We start from the raw sequence: 12,808 nt of genomic DNA, 5'->3' as shown, positions 1-12,808 counted from the left end.
TCCAACTTTCTTTCATTCAGGGTGATGAAGAGATTAAGTCTGACATCTATACACTGTTTTTTCACATAGTTCAGCGCATCCCTGAGTATCTGATACATCTGCAGGTAGGTATGGCTGGCCAAGCCACTAAACTGATTTTCATGCTAAACAGGTGTTTTTGGCTTCCAATGAAAGACACTGTGAAGGGTCAAGGAATCATTAATATTTCTAAGAAGTGTTTAAATGATTTAGATTGTTATGCTCACCCCATCTCCACCTTGTGGTATGAGCTAAAATCTCATTCTCTAAAAATATTTGGCTCGTGACGCCAAAAATGAAGTTCTACCTTTATTGACCAGCAATTCACACCTATGCTGATCCAGGATCTTTCTATGGCAGCTCCTGCCAGACCCTGGATGCGTATTCAGTCCCTTCCACCTTGGTTCTACAGCCATCTAAATGCACCCCTGACTACTACTTCCTTTTGGCTTGCGTCCAAGAGTCTACAATACATTGTGCTTATGTCTTGTGTCACAGGAGAAGCATGGAGAAGCTGATGAGCTGACTTCTTCACACCATTTTCCCGCAGGGTTTGTAGCATCTTGGAGGCAGTAGAATTAAGAGACTCATCAACACCCCACCAGCCCCTCTTCTTCCCACCACCCACCTGTTCTGGTTTAATTGCTGACTGATCTTCTTAAGTAATTCAGTGAAAGCATCTCAGAAATGCTTGGGATTTGTCTCAGGTAGAAGTAGCCCAGTATTAATATTAAAAAGACTTTCAATTGTATGTGGCTTTAGATCTTAAAATCATTCTCTCACAGTAATTATCTAATTTAATCTTTTCAACAATCCCATGAAATAGGTAGCATTATTAACATTTTTTTAGATAAGGAAATGGCGACCCAAAGAAGTAACTTGCCCAAGTTAAGACACCTGGTCAGTGAAAAAATATAGGCCTGAAACCCAGGTCTTGCAAGCAGGTTGTAAGTAAATAAGAGCCCAGATTCTGCTGTCTGACTTGAGTTCAAATCCTGACTCTGCTACACATTAGATGTGTGACCCAGTGAAGATTACTTAACTTCACTGTGCCTTGATTTCCTTATTTGTTAATTGGAGTAACAATGGCATATATCTAACTGGGTTATGGTAAAAATTAAATGAGAAAATAATGTAAAGGACTTAGTGCTTGGCAATAGGAAGCGCTCAATAACTGTTAGCTTTCCCAAATCCAACCAGCATGCACATTCCACTATAGCACAGCAGGCAATGTAACAGGAGGGGCCACTAGCCCGGGCTTGATCATAAACATCCCCTCACTTCCAGCCTTGATGTCTGACCTTCTCACCATTGGTCTGACTCCTTTGGGTTATAAGGCATTGCCTATAGACAGTAATTGTTAGAATGGCTCCATTACTTCAGAGATCTAATTAGTAGATCCTTCTAATTTTTCAGATGGAATTATGTTCAAATTCAACTCGAACAGGAGCAATAGTGACTATTATTTTCCCTTGGTGTGATGGACAAAGAGAACAGCAAGTTTGACTTTTCAGTTTGTAATTAAATTGGCCATTTGCATCATTTTGATTAAATGGCTACAAACTCTCACAACAGATCAAGGCAAGGTACAGAAGAGACGAAACAACTCTTCATTCTAACTATGCAATGCTGCTTCCTTTTTTCCTCCATCCAGAACGTCCTGAAGTTCACAGAGCAGGAACACCCTGACTATTACCTACTTCTTGTGTGTGTTCAACGCCTGCGAGTATTTATCTCACACTACACCCTGCTGTTTCAGTGCAATGAGGATTTGCTTATTCAGAAACGGAAAAAACTCAAGAAGTAAGGTTCTGATGGTGCAGTCTAGAGGGTTGATCAAAGGGTTCTGAGAACGGGGATACAGACGGTCAATGTGCGTGTCTGTCACAAGTAACCACGCTGAATGTAAAGCGGCTGAAATGCAGTGATGGAGGCGGAAGAGAAGAGAGAGCAGGGGAGGGAAGAGAGGTGACCAGGTTGGCTACAGGAGGGAGGTCCTTACTACCTGGTGGAAATTAATTTAGAAAAATAAGCACTTTTACTCTAATGCTTATGCAGACCTTCTATTATCTCATGTTGCTAACCACCTCAAAAATAGCTGTTTCACTAAACTTGCCAGGTTTAAAGTTGCAGTTTAAAGGCCAGAATGTGATTTCTTTCATTAATTCAAGAAATATTTACTGAGCACGTATTGAATATCAGGCACTGTTCAGCAAACTGAATATACTGCAAAGAACAAAACAGACAAAAATCTTTGCCACGTGGAGCTTACTTTCTAGACCTGGGTAGCCAGTTAATAAATAAGTTAGATGGTTTAAGTGCTATGGATAAAAATAAAACAAATAAGGGAGGGGGTGGTGGTTGAAAGGATTTCACACTAAGAGGAAACAGGAAGGACTGATTAAGGAAAATCTGGGCTTATGAAGGAACAGAAGCAACTCATAACAAAGCTTCCTAATAACCTGGAATTCCTTCAACCTCATCCCAAACCAATGAGGAAAACAGAATCATTTCTGTGCGTGCTTTATACCAGTGAAACATGCTATGTCCCAAGCCAGGGCTCCTCTAATGGATGACTTCTCCTTATACTCCCCTTACCCCCAACTCAATTCAGCCAATTAATCAGCATCCCTACTCCTACCCAGCATCCAGCTTGCACTCTATTATGTAAGCAACCTGGTTTGTAGAGAGCCCTGGAGGGACCAAGAACTTCACAGCTGAGCTTCATCTGAGAAATAGTCTGCCTTTCTTGGTATAATGTGTGTATTCAGAGAGCTGATTTCCCATTGTAGACCCTGAGAATAATTACCTCCATTCCATTAGGTCATCCATGGCGAAGCTGTACAAAGGGCTGGCTTCCCAGTGTGCAAATGCCGGGCAAGATGCTTCTCCCACTGCAGGCCCCGAGGCTGTCCGTGACAGTGGGATCCACTCCGAAGAGATGCTGCAACCCTACTCTCCTGCTCCCAGTTCTGGCCCTGCTGTCACGTAAGCACCTGTTGCTGTGGAAAGGTTAATGACAATGCCCTCGCCTCCCAGGTGGTCTGTGTGGGGGTAGCAGGCCAGCCTGTATTAGGAGTATGACCTACAGGACTCCTTCCTCCCTCTTGCCCCATCAGGCCCATAGGTGGCAGGCAAGCAGCTGACCCAAAGTTTGGATCCCAGAGGACGGTACTTATGTTAAAGAGCAGGCCTAGAGGCTGGAGGTTACTCGCAACAATTTTATCACACATAGCCACCCTCCACCTACAGCATGAGTCTCTCTGGGTTTGGACAATGACAGAGTGGAAGGGAGTGCTGTAAGATGACAGGAAGGCATTTTACAGCCCCTCAGAAAGGTGGGAACCCACTTAATGTCTACAAAAGATGTAGTGGAGAAAAAGGTTTCCCAGTCAGGGGTCAGAGGAAGTCTGGGCTCTGAGGATGAGAAATAGGTCAGAGGTGATACAGAAAGAAGGTTGTTTAGCCCTTCCCAATTCTCCTTGAAGCTTCTTCTGAAAGGGACTTCATGATCTCTGTTCTTCACTTATGACAGCTTCTCTGAAAGCTGTTCTGGGCAGTGGATGGATTTGACAGTCTTTTAAAGTCGCTGCACACAACCCTCTCGCACACTAAGCTGGATGCTCATTCAGCCAACTTCTTGATGATCTTTAGGGTAAGGATTAGGCTATTTACATATCTGGAACTCATTTTACCTCTGAAGGATGTCAACTTGGCCACCTTTGAAACTGGGACTTCTGGAAGAATAAGGGACACCAAAACTCAAAATTCCAAACCCCCAATTTACCAAATATAGTCAATTCTCATGAAACTAGTTCCTTAGACTATAATTTCTGCTTTGGGTTTTATTATCTTAAGGAAAATTTAGAAATCATGCAAGAAGCTACTTTTCTAAAACTACAATGAAGTGAGAGGTAGGCAGTTGAGATTACTTCAATGTTTAATCCCTACAGTTTTTAGAATGCTAATTACAGTCACTGGAAGGAGCAACTGATCAATAACACAAAATAAATCCTGTTTGCTTTCTGCCCTTATCTCTTAAAATTGAGAACACTTGTCAGTGAGAGATGGAAGTGCAAATGTGGAGGCAGAAGGGAGAAATTTTATAATCATTCTGAAAACCTATGAGACATTCACTTTTCTATAAATAGAGCCCAGGATGATTTTCTTACTATAGAGAAAATCCTGTAAGTCCTATAAGGAGAGAACTCCTTACAGAAAAAAGTACCTTTCCTGAGTGGGGAGTGGGAGACAGGAAGTGGAATTTTAGTTTGTGGATCACTTCAGCTCTTAAAACAGTGACAGAACTCTCTACTTTGAAGTGAGACAAATACAGCCAAAAAAAGAAATCCCTAGAGATTATATCCAGACTGAAGAAGATGGCTGCCGTTGCACTCTGTGCTAGAAACGTAACCAGAAAAAAACCCAACAAGAGTCTTCCAAGTTAAAAGAGAATTCAAGTCAATATTTCATTTTACTATTTTTTTCACCTCTGTCAATGTGAGACCTAATTTTCATCTTAAGACCACCAGAGAAAGATACTCAGTGTTAGCATTTACAACTGCATTCTTTATGCATTTTTGTGGTAGAACTAAGTATGAATAAATAAACTAGCACAACCAGTTTGGGTCAGTGTGTAGTAGTCCACTCACATCTGTCTGGCAATTAATTCCAGCAGAACTGGCAAACCACATCCAATCTGATGGGTATTCTATCCAAGCACCCAATGTTATTCTTTATCCATGATTAAACAAAAAAACCCTCCATGAAATTGGGCATATTCAAAGTGACAGCCTTTTCATTTCAGTAACGTTTTTTTGGGTGGAAGTTTGAGACGACTTATATAGCATGCTTTATAGCCACAAGGAATTTTTAGTTTATTATGAAAATTTCAAACATACAGAAAAGTAAAATGGACACTAAACCCCACACACCAACATTCAGATTCAACGGTTATCAAGATTGTACTCCACTTACTTCATCTGGGAATTAATTCTTAAGCATTAAGATCCACGAGTTGAACACAAGTTGTTTCCATGATTTTACATGACTCTGCTAGGGCAAGAAAGGGAGAGAAGAGAGAAAAGAGGTGCCTTGGGGCCTTGACAAGTGGTGGGAAAGGTCGGAGATTCCACATGGGGAATGATGAGCATCCTTGGCCTACCAGCCATCTCTGCGCAGTGCCTCTGGGATCAGACGGGTACTTCCGGCATCCCCTTCACGGATGGTCATTTTCACTCTCCCACTTGGGGGACCAGGGCTCGTGGGGACTCCTTAATCTGAGAAGCCTGTGGCGCTTGGTAGGTAACACACGTAGGCGGCTGGGAGGGACGGAGAGGAGGGAGTCGGCAGTTTGCACCTAAGCGGTATCCGGCAGGCAGTGTGTTGGTCCCGGCCTTGCGCTGCTCGGTGAGAGGCGTGCACTAACAAACCGTAAGCACACTTGTTTTGTATTCTCTTTCCCCTTTAAAGACATTTGATGCCCCCAGTGAAGAAAAGCCAACAACAGCAAAGCTTGATGGAGAGCATGCAGCCCGGAAAGCCCAGTGACTGGGAGATAGAGGGCAGAAAGCACGAGAGGCCTGAGAGCCTCCTGGCGCCGGGGCAGTTCTGTGCCGCCGAGCAGGACGTGAAGGCGCTCGCTGGGCCCCTGCAGGCCATCCCGGAGATGGACTTCGAGCCCTCTCCGGCCGAGCAGCTGGGCAACGTGGAGCGCTCCCTGCGCGCCCCGGCCGAGCTCCTGCCCGACGCCCGCGGCTACGTGCCCGCGGCCTACGACGAGTTCGAGTACGGCGGCGAGATCTTCGCGCTGCCCGCGCCCTACGACGAGGAGCCCTTCCAGGCGCCGGCCCTCTTCGAGAACTGCTCGCCCGCCTCTTCCGAGTCCAGCCTGGACATCTGCTTCCTGCGGCCCGTCAGCTTCGCCGTGGAGGCCGAACGGCCCGAGCACCCGCTGCAGCCCCTGCCCAAGAGCGCGACGTCTCCGGCGGGCAGCAGCAGCGCCTACAAGCTGGAGGCGGCGGCGCATGCGCACGGCAAGGCCAAGCCGCTGAGCCGCTCGCTCAAGGAGTTCCCGCGCGCGCCGCCCCCCGAGGGCGTGGCCCCGCGCCTCTACAGCACGCGCAGCAGCAGCGGCGGCCGCGCGCCGCTCAAGGCCGAGCGCGCTGCGCAGCCGCACGGCTCGGCCTCCTCCGCCCGTGGCGCGCCCAGAACCTTCTTTCCCCAACAGAGGTCCCAAAGCGAAAAGCAGACCTATTTGGAAGTAAGGAGGGTAAAGTAAAACCGACCCCAAACCCACATCGCTGGCAGCCCCGGGCCTAGATCTCCAGGGTGCAGCCTGGGCTCACCTAGCGTGGAGGGGAAGCAGGCTGGCCAGGCGGGGGCGCAGAGGCCAGGCCGGGCCGGGCGAGGATGTTGAGGGAGAGCCCGGGTTAAAGGCTTGACTATCAGTGGCCCTCGGAGGAGAGCGTTAGTGCCCACTCTGCAGTGCTAGGACACAGGAGCATGCCTTACCTATATATGTAGGACGACCGAAAGACTAGGACTCCTAGTAGACCTGATTAAAACGCCTCCCCCCACCCCAAGTGAAAGAGTTAGAGGTGTTCCCTGCCTTGCTGCTTAAGCTGTGGCACCTCCCAGCTGCACTTCACTTGCAGGGCACTGCACGCAAGTCCCAGGCCTGTTTCTTCCTTTGCCTGTTAGGCGCACCCCTTGTTTACACGTTCAAAATATCGAGCCCTGTGTGCCAGCCCACTGTACTCCCCGACCTGCACCCTTGTTTGTAGCTAGGGAGGAGGCAAGCTGCCCTCTCTCACTGAGGACTCCCTGCAAAATTGACTGCAAAGTTCATTACCGCTTGCTTTCCTTTTGCCTGGAAAAGGGTGTCACCTTACTTGGCAGACTCCAGTGGGACGAGGACAACACAAAATAGTCAAGGAAGCATTGACTCACAAACACCTTCTTTGGCCTCTATATCGATGTTTGGTATTTTGATGTCTAACCTTGGAGTCTGCAAGCCTTGGGAGATTTAAAGAGGTGTTTAAATACACATCCATGAAAGGACTAATAGTTCCTGAGCAAATAATTTCTCTGCACGTGATTGGAACAAAGGCAATTTCTGATTAAACGGAGTAAACAGTGTAGCTTTGACCTGTGCCCCCATCCTTCCTGTTAAACATTTTAGAAGTGGTGGTTAGGGTTTACAGGGCAACTCTGTATTGATTGATACATCTTGAAAATGACAGTCCAGCACTGCCTTTACCTGCACGACGTATCCCTTACATCCAGCACTAGGGATCCTTTGCCTAGGTGAGAAAGGGTTTCTCCCAGGAATGAGGGCCCTGCATTCCACCTGTTTCTATTTCCAAGTGAATGGGAAGAGATCGAAGATCATTGACTCCTTTCATTCATTCGTTTTTCAGCAAACACTGAGCACCTGCCTCGCACCAGGCTCTGTGTGAAGTGCTGAGGGTTCAAAAATAAACGGCATCCAGTCTCTGCCCTCCAAGGCCACTGGCTTAGCCCAGGAAGGAGACGCATAAACACAGAATTATAATAAACAGTGGAAGCACATGGGAGGGTATTTAAACCCTCCTAAGGTGATGATGGTCAGAGACGTCTCCTAGATAGTTTGAACGTCTGAATTCAATTTTAAAAGCTGCTTAAAAGTTGGCTAAGTGAAGAGAGGGGTAGGGAAATATGAAAAAAGGCTCATGGGCCTTTTACAAAAACGGCAGGGTGAGTTTTCCTTGTAAATATTGTCCCAGGTGGGAGTGGTGGACATTAGGCCAGAGGAACATGAAGAGCCTTGGAGCTTGCCGCCCACCTGGACTCCAGAAATCAAAGTCTGTGTCTGCTTCCTGAGAGGGCAGAAATGCCTTAGTGTGCCCAGCTAAGGTTGCTGAGTTTCCCCAGGATTCTCAGATTTCCTTCTGCCTCTGATTTTCAACTCTAAACTTTATAAAATTCTGTTAGGTAAAATTTCTTAGACAAATCAAAGTTAGGTGTGTGTCAAAGTTTAAAAGTTCATTAACAAGGGAAGTAGAAAGGAAATAATAGTGCCAATTCAAAGAGACTTGGGATGGGCAGAGATATACATACAAAACCTTATAACTAGTATAGTCTAAGCTGCAAAGAATGCTTTTATTTCATATGTTCATAAAAATGTCTTTTTTTCCCTAGCTGATGTGTGAAAAATTGGAAGCTCAACAATTGCTAGACAAAAACCATTAATCAGAGCGAGATGGGGTTTTAGTTGCAAAAGATTAACCCTTCAAAAGCCCCATCTTTAAAGATATCAGCTCTTTCCTGCCGAGATGTGCAAAGTTCCTAGGGTTCCAACTCCTCAAATGTACTCTGTGTATCTTCCACCCCTGCCCTCAGAGCCAACCAAACCCTAGTCTTTAGTGTTCTGTCTCTAAGAGTCAAGAAAGAAGACACTATGTTTTAGTGGAAAGAGCACCTGACTGGGTGTCAGGAGATCCCAGATCTAGTCCTGACTCTGCTGCCAGATAGCTGTGTGCTTTTGGACAAGTCATTTGGCTGCTCTGTGCCTCCAGTTTTCTCATCTGTGAAATAAGACAATCTATACCTACCTCACAGGGTTGTGCGAGGATAAGGCCAAATAAGATAAAGTTTGTGAATATGCTTCGTAAAGTATGGAATGCTATACAAATGCAAGATATTATCAAGATGATTCCACAGAAAGATTTTCCTAAAACTATTGATAGATTTAGTCCTAAAAAGTCCCTAAAAGCCCACTTCTGAAAATATGGTCCTTGGGCTAGTAGTAAATGTATTACTTGGGAGCTTGTTATAAATGCAGGATTTGGGCTCCACCCGTGACCAACTGAATCAGAATCTGCATTTTATCAAGATTCCCAGGTGATTCATATAAACATTAGGTGCAGGTGGGCTGGCACATACCTTAAACTGCTGGTTTTCAAAATCTAAGTGTGCAAAAAGATTTTCTAGGCCTAACTTCAGAGATTCTGGTTCAGATAGTCTGGCTTGGGGCTCAGGAGTCTACATTTAAATAAAGGCCCCAGTTGATCCTGTAGCCCCAGGACCACACTTTCAGAAACGCTACACTAAGCCATTAAGGTGTTGATCTCCGTGGTTTAGTTATGAATCTTCATAGAATCTCAGAGACTCTCTAGATCTGCTACTACAACCCTGAGTTAAGGTCTCAAAGTCAAACCCATATGTTTCCTGAAAAAAATTTGTCCCCACTGTTTGCTCTCTATCAGCAAGCATTCACTGATCCAATTCATGAACGTTTCACGGTGGTTTTTGCTTTGACTTCTTGGCTTCTCTTTTTGGTTCAAAGTTAAGTAGCTATTTTAGGTTGCTTTTTAAAAAGAAACTAGAGAGTTCACAAAAGATAGAGCCTTGCTTTTTAATTTATTTTAACTTTACACTGTAAATAGCATGGATTAAGAATTGTAAAAGGCATGCGTGCAGGTTGGAAATACGAGTTGACGTTAATTTCTAAATAGATCTGACCTCTCAAAAACTCCTTCCATCATTAATGTCTAAAGTGGAGAATTAGGAACACGAATTTAAACTAGTATTAAAATCAAGAAACTTTTTTATTTTGTACAAAGAGAAACATAGCCAGGGATATGAGGGGACTACTGTTGGTTTTCCAGCAGGACAATATTGTTGCCAGAAGAAGTTAATCTTCCTTTATTTCCTGATCTTTAATTATTGTTATATCATAACCCTACTCTAGACTATTTGCCTTGATATGTAGAAAATACTTCTACACTCAGCAGAAAATTATCCTCTTTTCAACTACTGGTTTCTTAATTAGCCTAGGTTTGCTTTGGTTGGAATAGGGTGCCCGCCATTAGCCTTTTGGAGTGGGAGAGGAAAGTGACAAGTTAAAAAAATTGTCCCATAGTCAGGATCAATATTAACTTTTGAAAAGAGTAAAAATACACCCCTCTTTTATGTTTTCAGGAGATGCATTTAGAAGACGCCACGAGATTCTGTCCAAAGGAAGAAAGAGAAAGTGAACAAACGTCTTTCAGCGATCAAAACCCCAGGCAAGACCAGAAAGGGGGCTTTCGCAGCTCCTTCCGCAAGCTCTTTAAAAAGAAGTGAGTAGCCCTTAGACAAGACAGCATTGTAACTCATTTCCCTGTGGGCTAAGTCTTGAGGTTTTAACAGTAGTAAGTATCAAGTAGCCTGGTTTCACACAACTGCTTCAAGCTCAGTGCCTGCACCCAGTAGCCACGATTCCTGCCAGGTGAAGATGTTTCTCATTGTGATCTCATAGAGTAAAAGCAAACTCAGCTCTGTCCTCTGCTGCTTCTGTCTTTTAGCCCTACTTCCTTGTTCCCAAAGTCGTGTGTTCTGAGAGGAGTGAGCAGAGGAGGTTCCCTAGGAAATCCCCTTTGGCTGGGAGGAGTGGGATCCACCATTGGAGTTGGGTGTAATGGGTGCGCCAGCAGGATCTCCCCGCCTGTGCAAAGTTTTCTAAGGCATCACAGCACTTCTGCCTGTAGGGTCCTATAGTCATCCTGGTTGCTAGTGCATATTTTTGGGGACTTCTGCCAGTGTTTTCCCTAGCAGAAATGATTGAATGGATTTGGCTTGGGTCCTAGTTAAAAAAATCACTTTAATGGAGTTTCCATACTCCATAGGAGGCAAAAACAAGGCCTCTCCCTCCTGTGATCCTTCTAAGATTCTTGGTCCTTGCTGTGTGGAATCACCCACCTGTCATTTCGGTCAGCACTTATTAGCACTGTCTCGCAGACTGGGAGACCATGGCCAAACCCCAGCATGAAATGTAAGAAGAAAGAGCTGAGCGTTAGCATTTGATGGTGGGGGCGGTCTCCAGTCCAGCCATCGCGTGCCTGGAAGACGGCTGTCTCTCTCTCCACTGGTCCTCAGGCCTGTTCCCTCTCCCTTAGAGAGATTTCGCCTGCTACTTAGTTTCTCTTGGAAGAGGAGGTTCTTGAAGTGAGTTTTAAACAGTAAATCTTCCCATTTTAGTGGATGGAAAAGTTAAAGACACTATGGCTGACTTTACAGAGCTGCTGCTAAGTGACGAAGCACAGGGAAATCACTTTCTCCTGATTTAGGTAATGGTCTTGATGGAAGAATTGGGGGGCAGGCCTGGAGTGAGGACTTTTTTTTGATGGTTTGTCTAATTCCTCTCTGATAGGGAGGGCAGTACTGAGATTAGTAGGTCTCTGATTGTTGGGCCCACCTGTTGTGACTGGAAGAAGGAAAGGGGGAGAAACTACTGCAGTGAGACAGCCCCACTCCATGAGTCCCCTTACAGTTTTGCTAAAGTAGCCCCGTGCGTGCATGACTATTGCTAGATCCGCTTTATTCTGGGGGTAATGAGCTGAGAATTGTTCCCCTCTCTCTAGGATCATAGATTTAGATCTTTCCTGACCCAGTACCTATTGTCAAGTTGTTTTTTTAAAAAATATTTATTTATTTTGGCTGCTCCGGGTCTTTAGTTGCAGTGTGCACGTGGGTTCTGGTTCCCTGACCAGGGATCGAACCTGGGCCGCCTGCATTGGGAGGGAGAGCCCCCTACTGACAGGTTTGACAGGGTGGAGAGAACTGGAGGCAGACAGCTCTCCAGCCTGACCCTGGGATTTAGGCTTCTGAAATCTTCTGAGGGCTCCAAACTCCTAAGGACACTGCTTGAGCCTATCTTTTTATTTTATTTTATTTTATCTATCTATTTATTTATTTTTGGCTGCGTTGGGTCTTTATTGCTGCCCACAGACTCTCTCTCTAGTTGCGGTGAGCGGGGGCTCTTCTTGGTTGTGGTGCGCGGGCTTCTCATTGCGGTGGTTTCTCTTGCTGTGGAGCACGGGCTCTAGGTGCATGGGCTTCAGTAGTTATGGCGCACGGGCTCAGTAGTTGTGGCTCGCAGGCTCTAGAGCACAGCCTCAGTAGTTGTGGCACATGGGCTTAGTTGCTCCACGGCATGTGGGATCTTCCCGGACCAGGGCTCGAACCCGTGTCCCCTGCATTGGCAGGTGGATTCTTAACCACTGTGCCACCAGGGAAGCCCTGAGCCTATCTTTTTATTTTTACTTATTTTTAAGCCACAGTACTTCCCAGGAAAACAGCCACTTTTTGCCCAGTGCCATTTATAGTGACTGGGTGCTGTCTGTTAGAAAGCAATGAGTAATGGATCCTCCACGGCTCCTTTACAAATTCCCGTTTTTCAGAGATGCAAGAAAACACTCTGCCAGTTACCTGAGGCAGAGGGAGTGGGCTTGTCCTCTCTGTATCCAGTGGGCTTGTCCTCTCTGTATCTAGGAGCAATGGGTAAGAGGAAGAACTTTCTAAAAATGCAGCTGCCTGGAACTGGAGCTGGCTGCCTCATGAGGGAGTGGGTTCTCTTAAGGAGAAGCTAGATGACCCTGGTCAGGGATGCTGTGAAAGGGATTGCCACACTGGGTGGGAGATCATTGCCACTTGAGTGCTTTCTAGTCCTGAGATTTGCTTTATCTGTAGTTTGACTTTGTTGTAGATCAGTCTGGGTGATCACCTCTTTTTAACACCTGAAACAAGAAATTAATGTGGCCTGGGACCTCTAATTGTAAAGACTCACCATGTAGAAGACCAGATTTTGTCTTTCTATAGCCTCCCCCAGCCCTTGGTTCAGTGCTGAGCACTTGCTGTGGACTCTCCAAATTTTCATGTTGGTTAACTGCTTTCAGCCCTCTTGCAGCTTTTTGGGATCCTTTTTAGAGGGCCAGATGGATCCCCTTAGTCCTCTTATCCTTTTTCATAGATGAGTGCCTCCTGCATC

At 45.6% G+C, this 12,808-nt stretch overlaps 1 protein-coding gene across 1 annotated transcript in view; it reads left to right on the top strand.

Moving 5' to 3' along the window:
• Window positions 1-12,808, top strand: part of ARHGEF33 (Rho guanine nucleotide exchange factor 33) — a 40,044-nt gene that overhangs the window by 18,680 nt on the left and 8,556 nt on the right. The window contains exons 9-13 of the mRNA XM_089923261.1: window positions 21-104; window positions 1,673-1,821; window positions 2,842-3,006; window positions 5,491-6,280; window positions 9,982-10,121. Coding sequence (XP_089779387.1) covers window positions 21-104; window positions 1,673-1,821; window positions 2,842-3,006; window positions 5,491-6,280; window positions 9,982-10,121 — 1,328 coding nt within the window. The remainder of the gene's footprint in view (window positions 1-20; window positions 105-1,672; window positions 1,822-2,841; window positions 3,007-5,490; window positions 6,281-9,981; window positions 10,122-12,808) is intronic.

The sequence above is a fragment of the Delphinapterus leucas genome, chromosome 13 (assembly GCF_059928025.1).
Source record: "Delphinapterus leucas isolate spDelLeu-1000000601 "Yukka" chromosome 13, BTC_Dleu_Yukka2, whole genome shotgun sequence".
Lineage (NCBI taxonomy): Eukaryota > Metazoa > Chordata > Mammalia > Artiodactyla > Monodontidae > Delphinapterus > Delphinapterus leucas.
The sequence above is the reverse complement of the archived record's forward strand: the minus strand, read 5'-3'. Positions and strand labels throughout refer to the sequence as shown.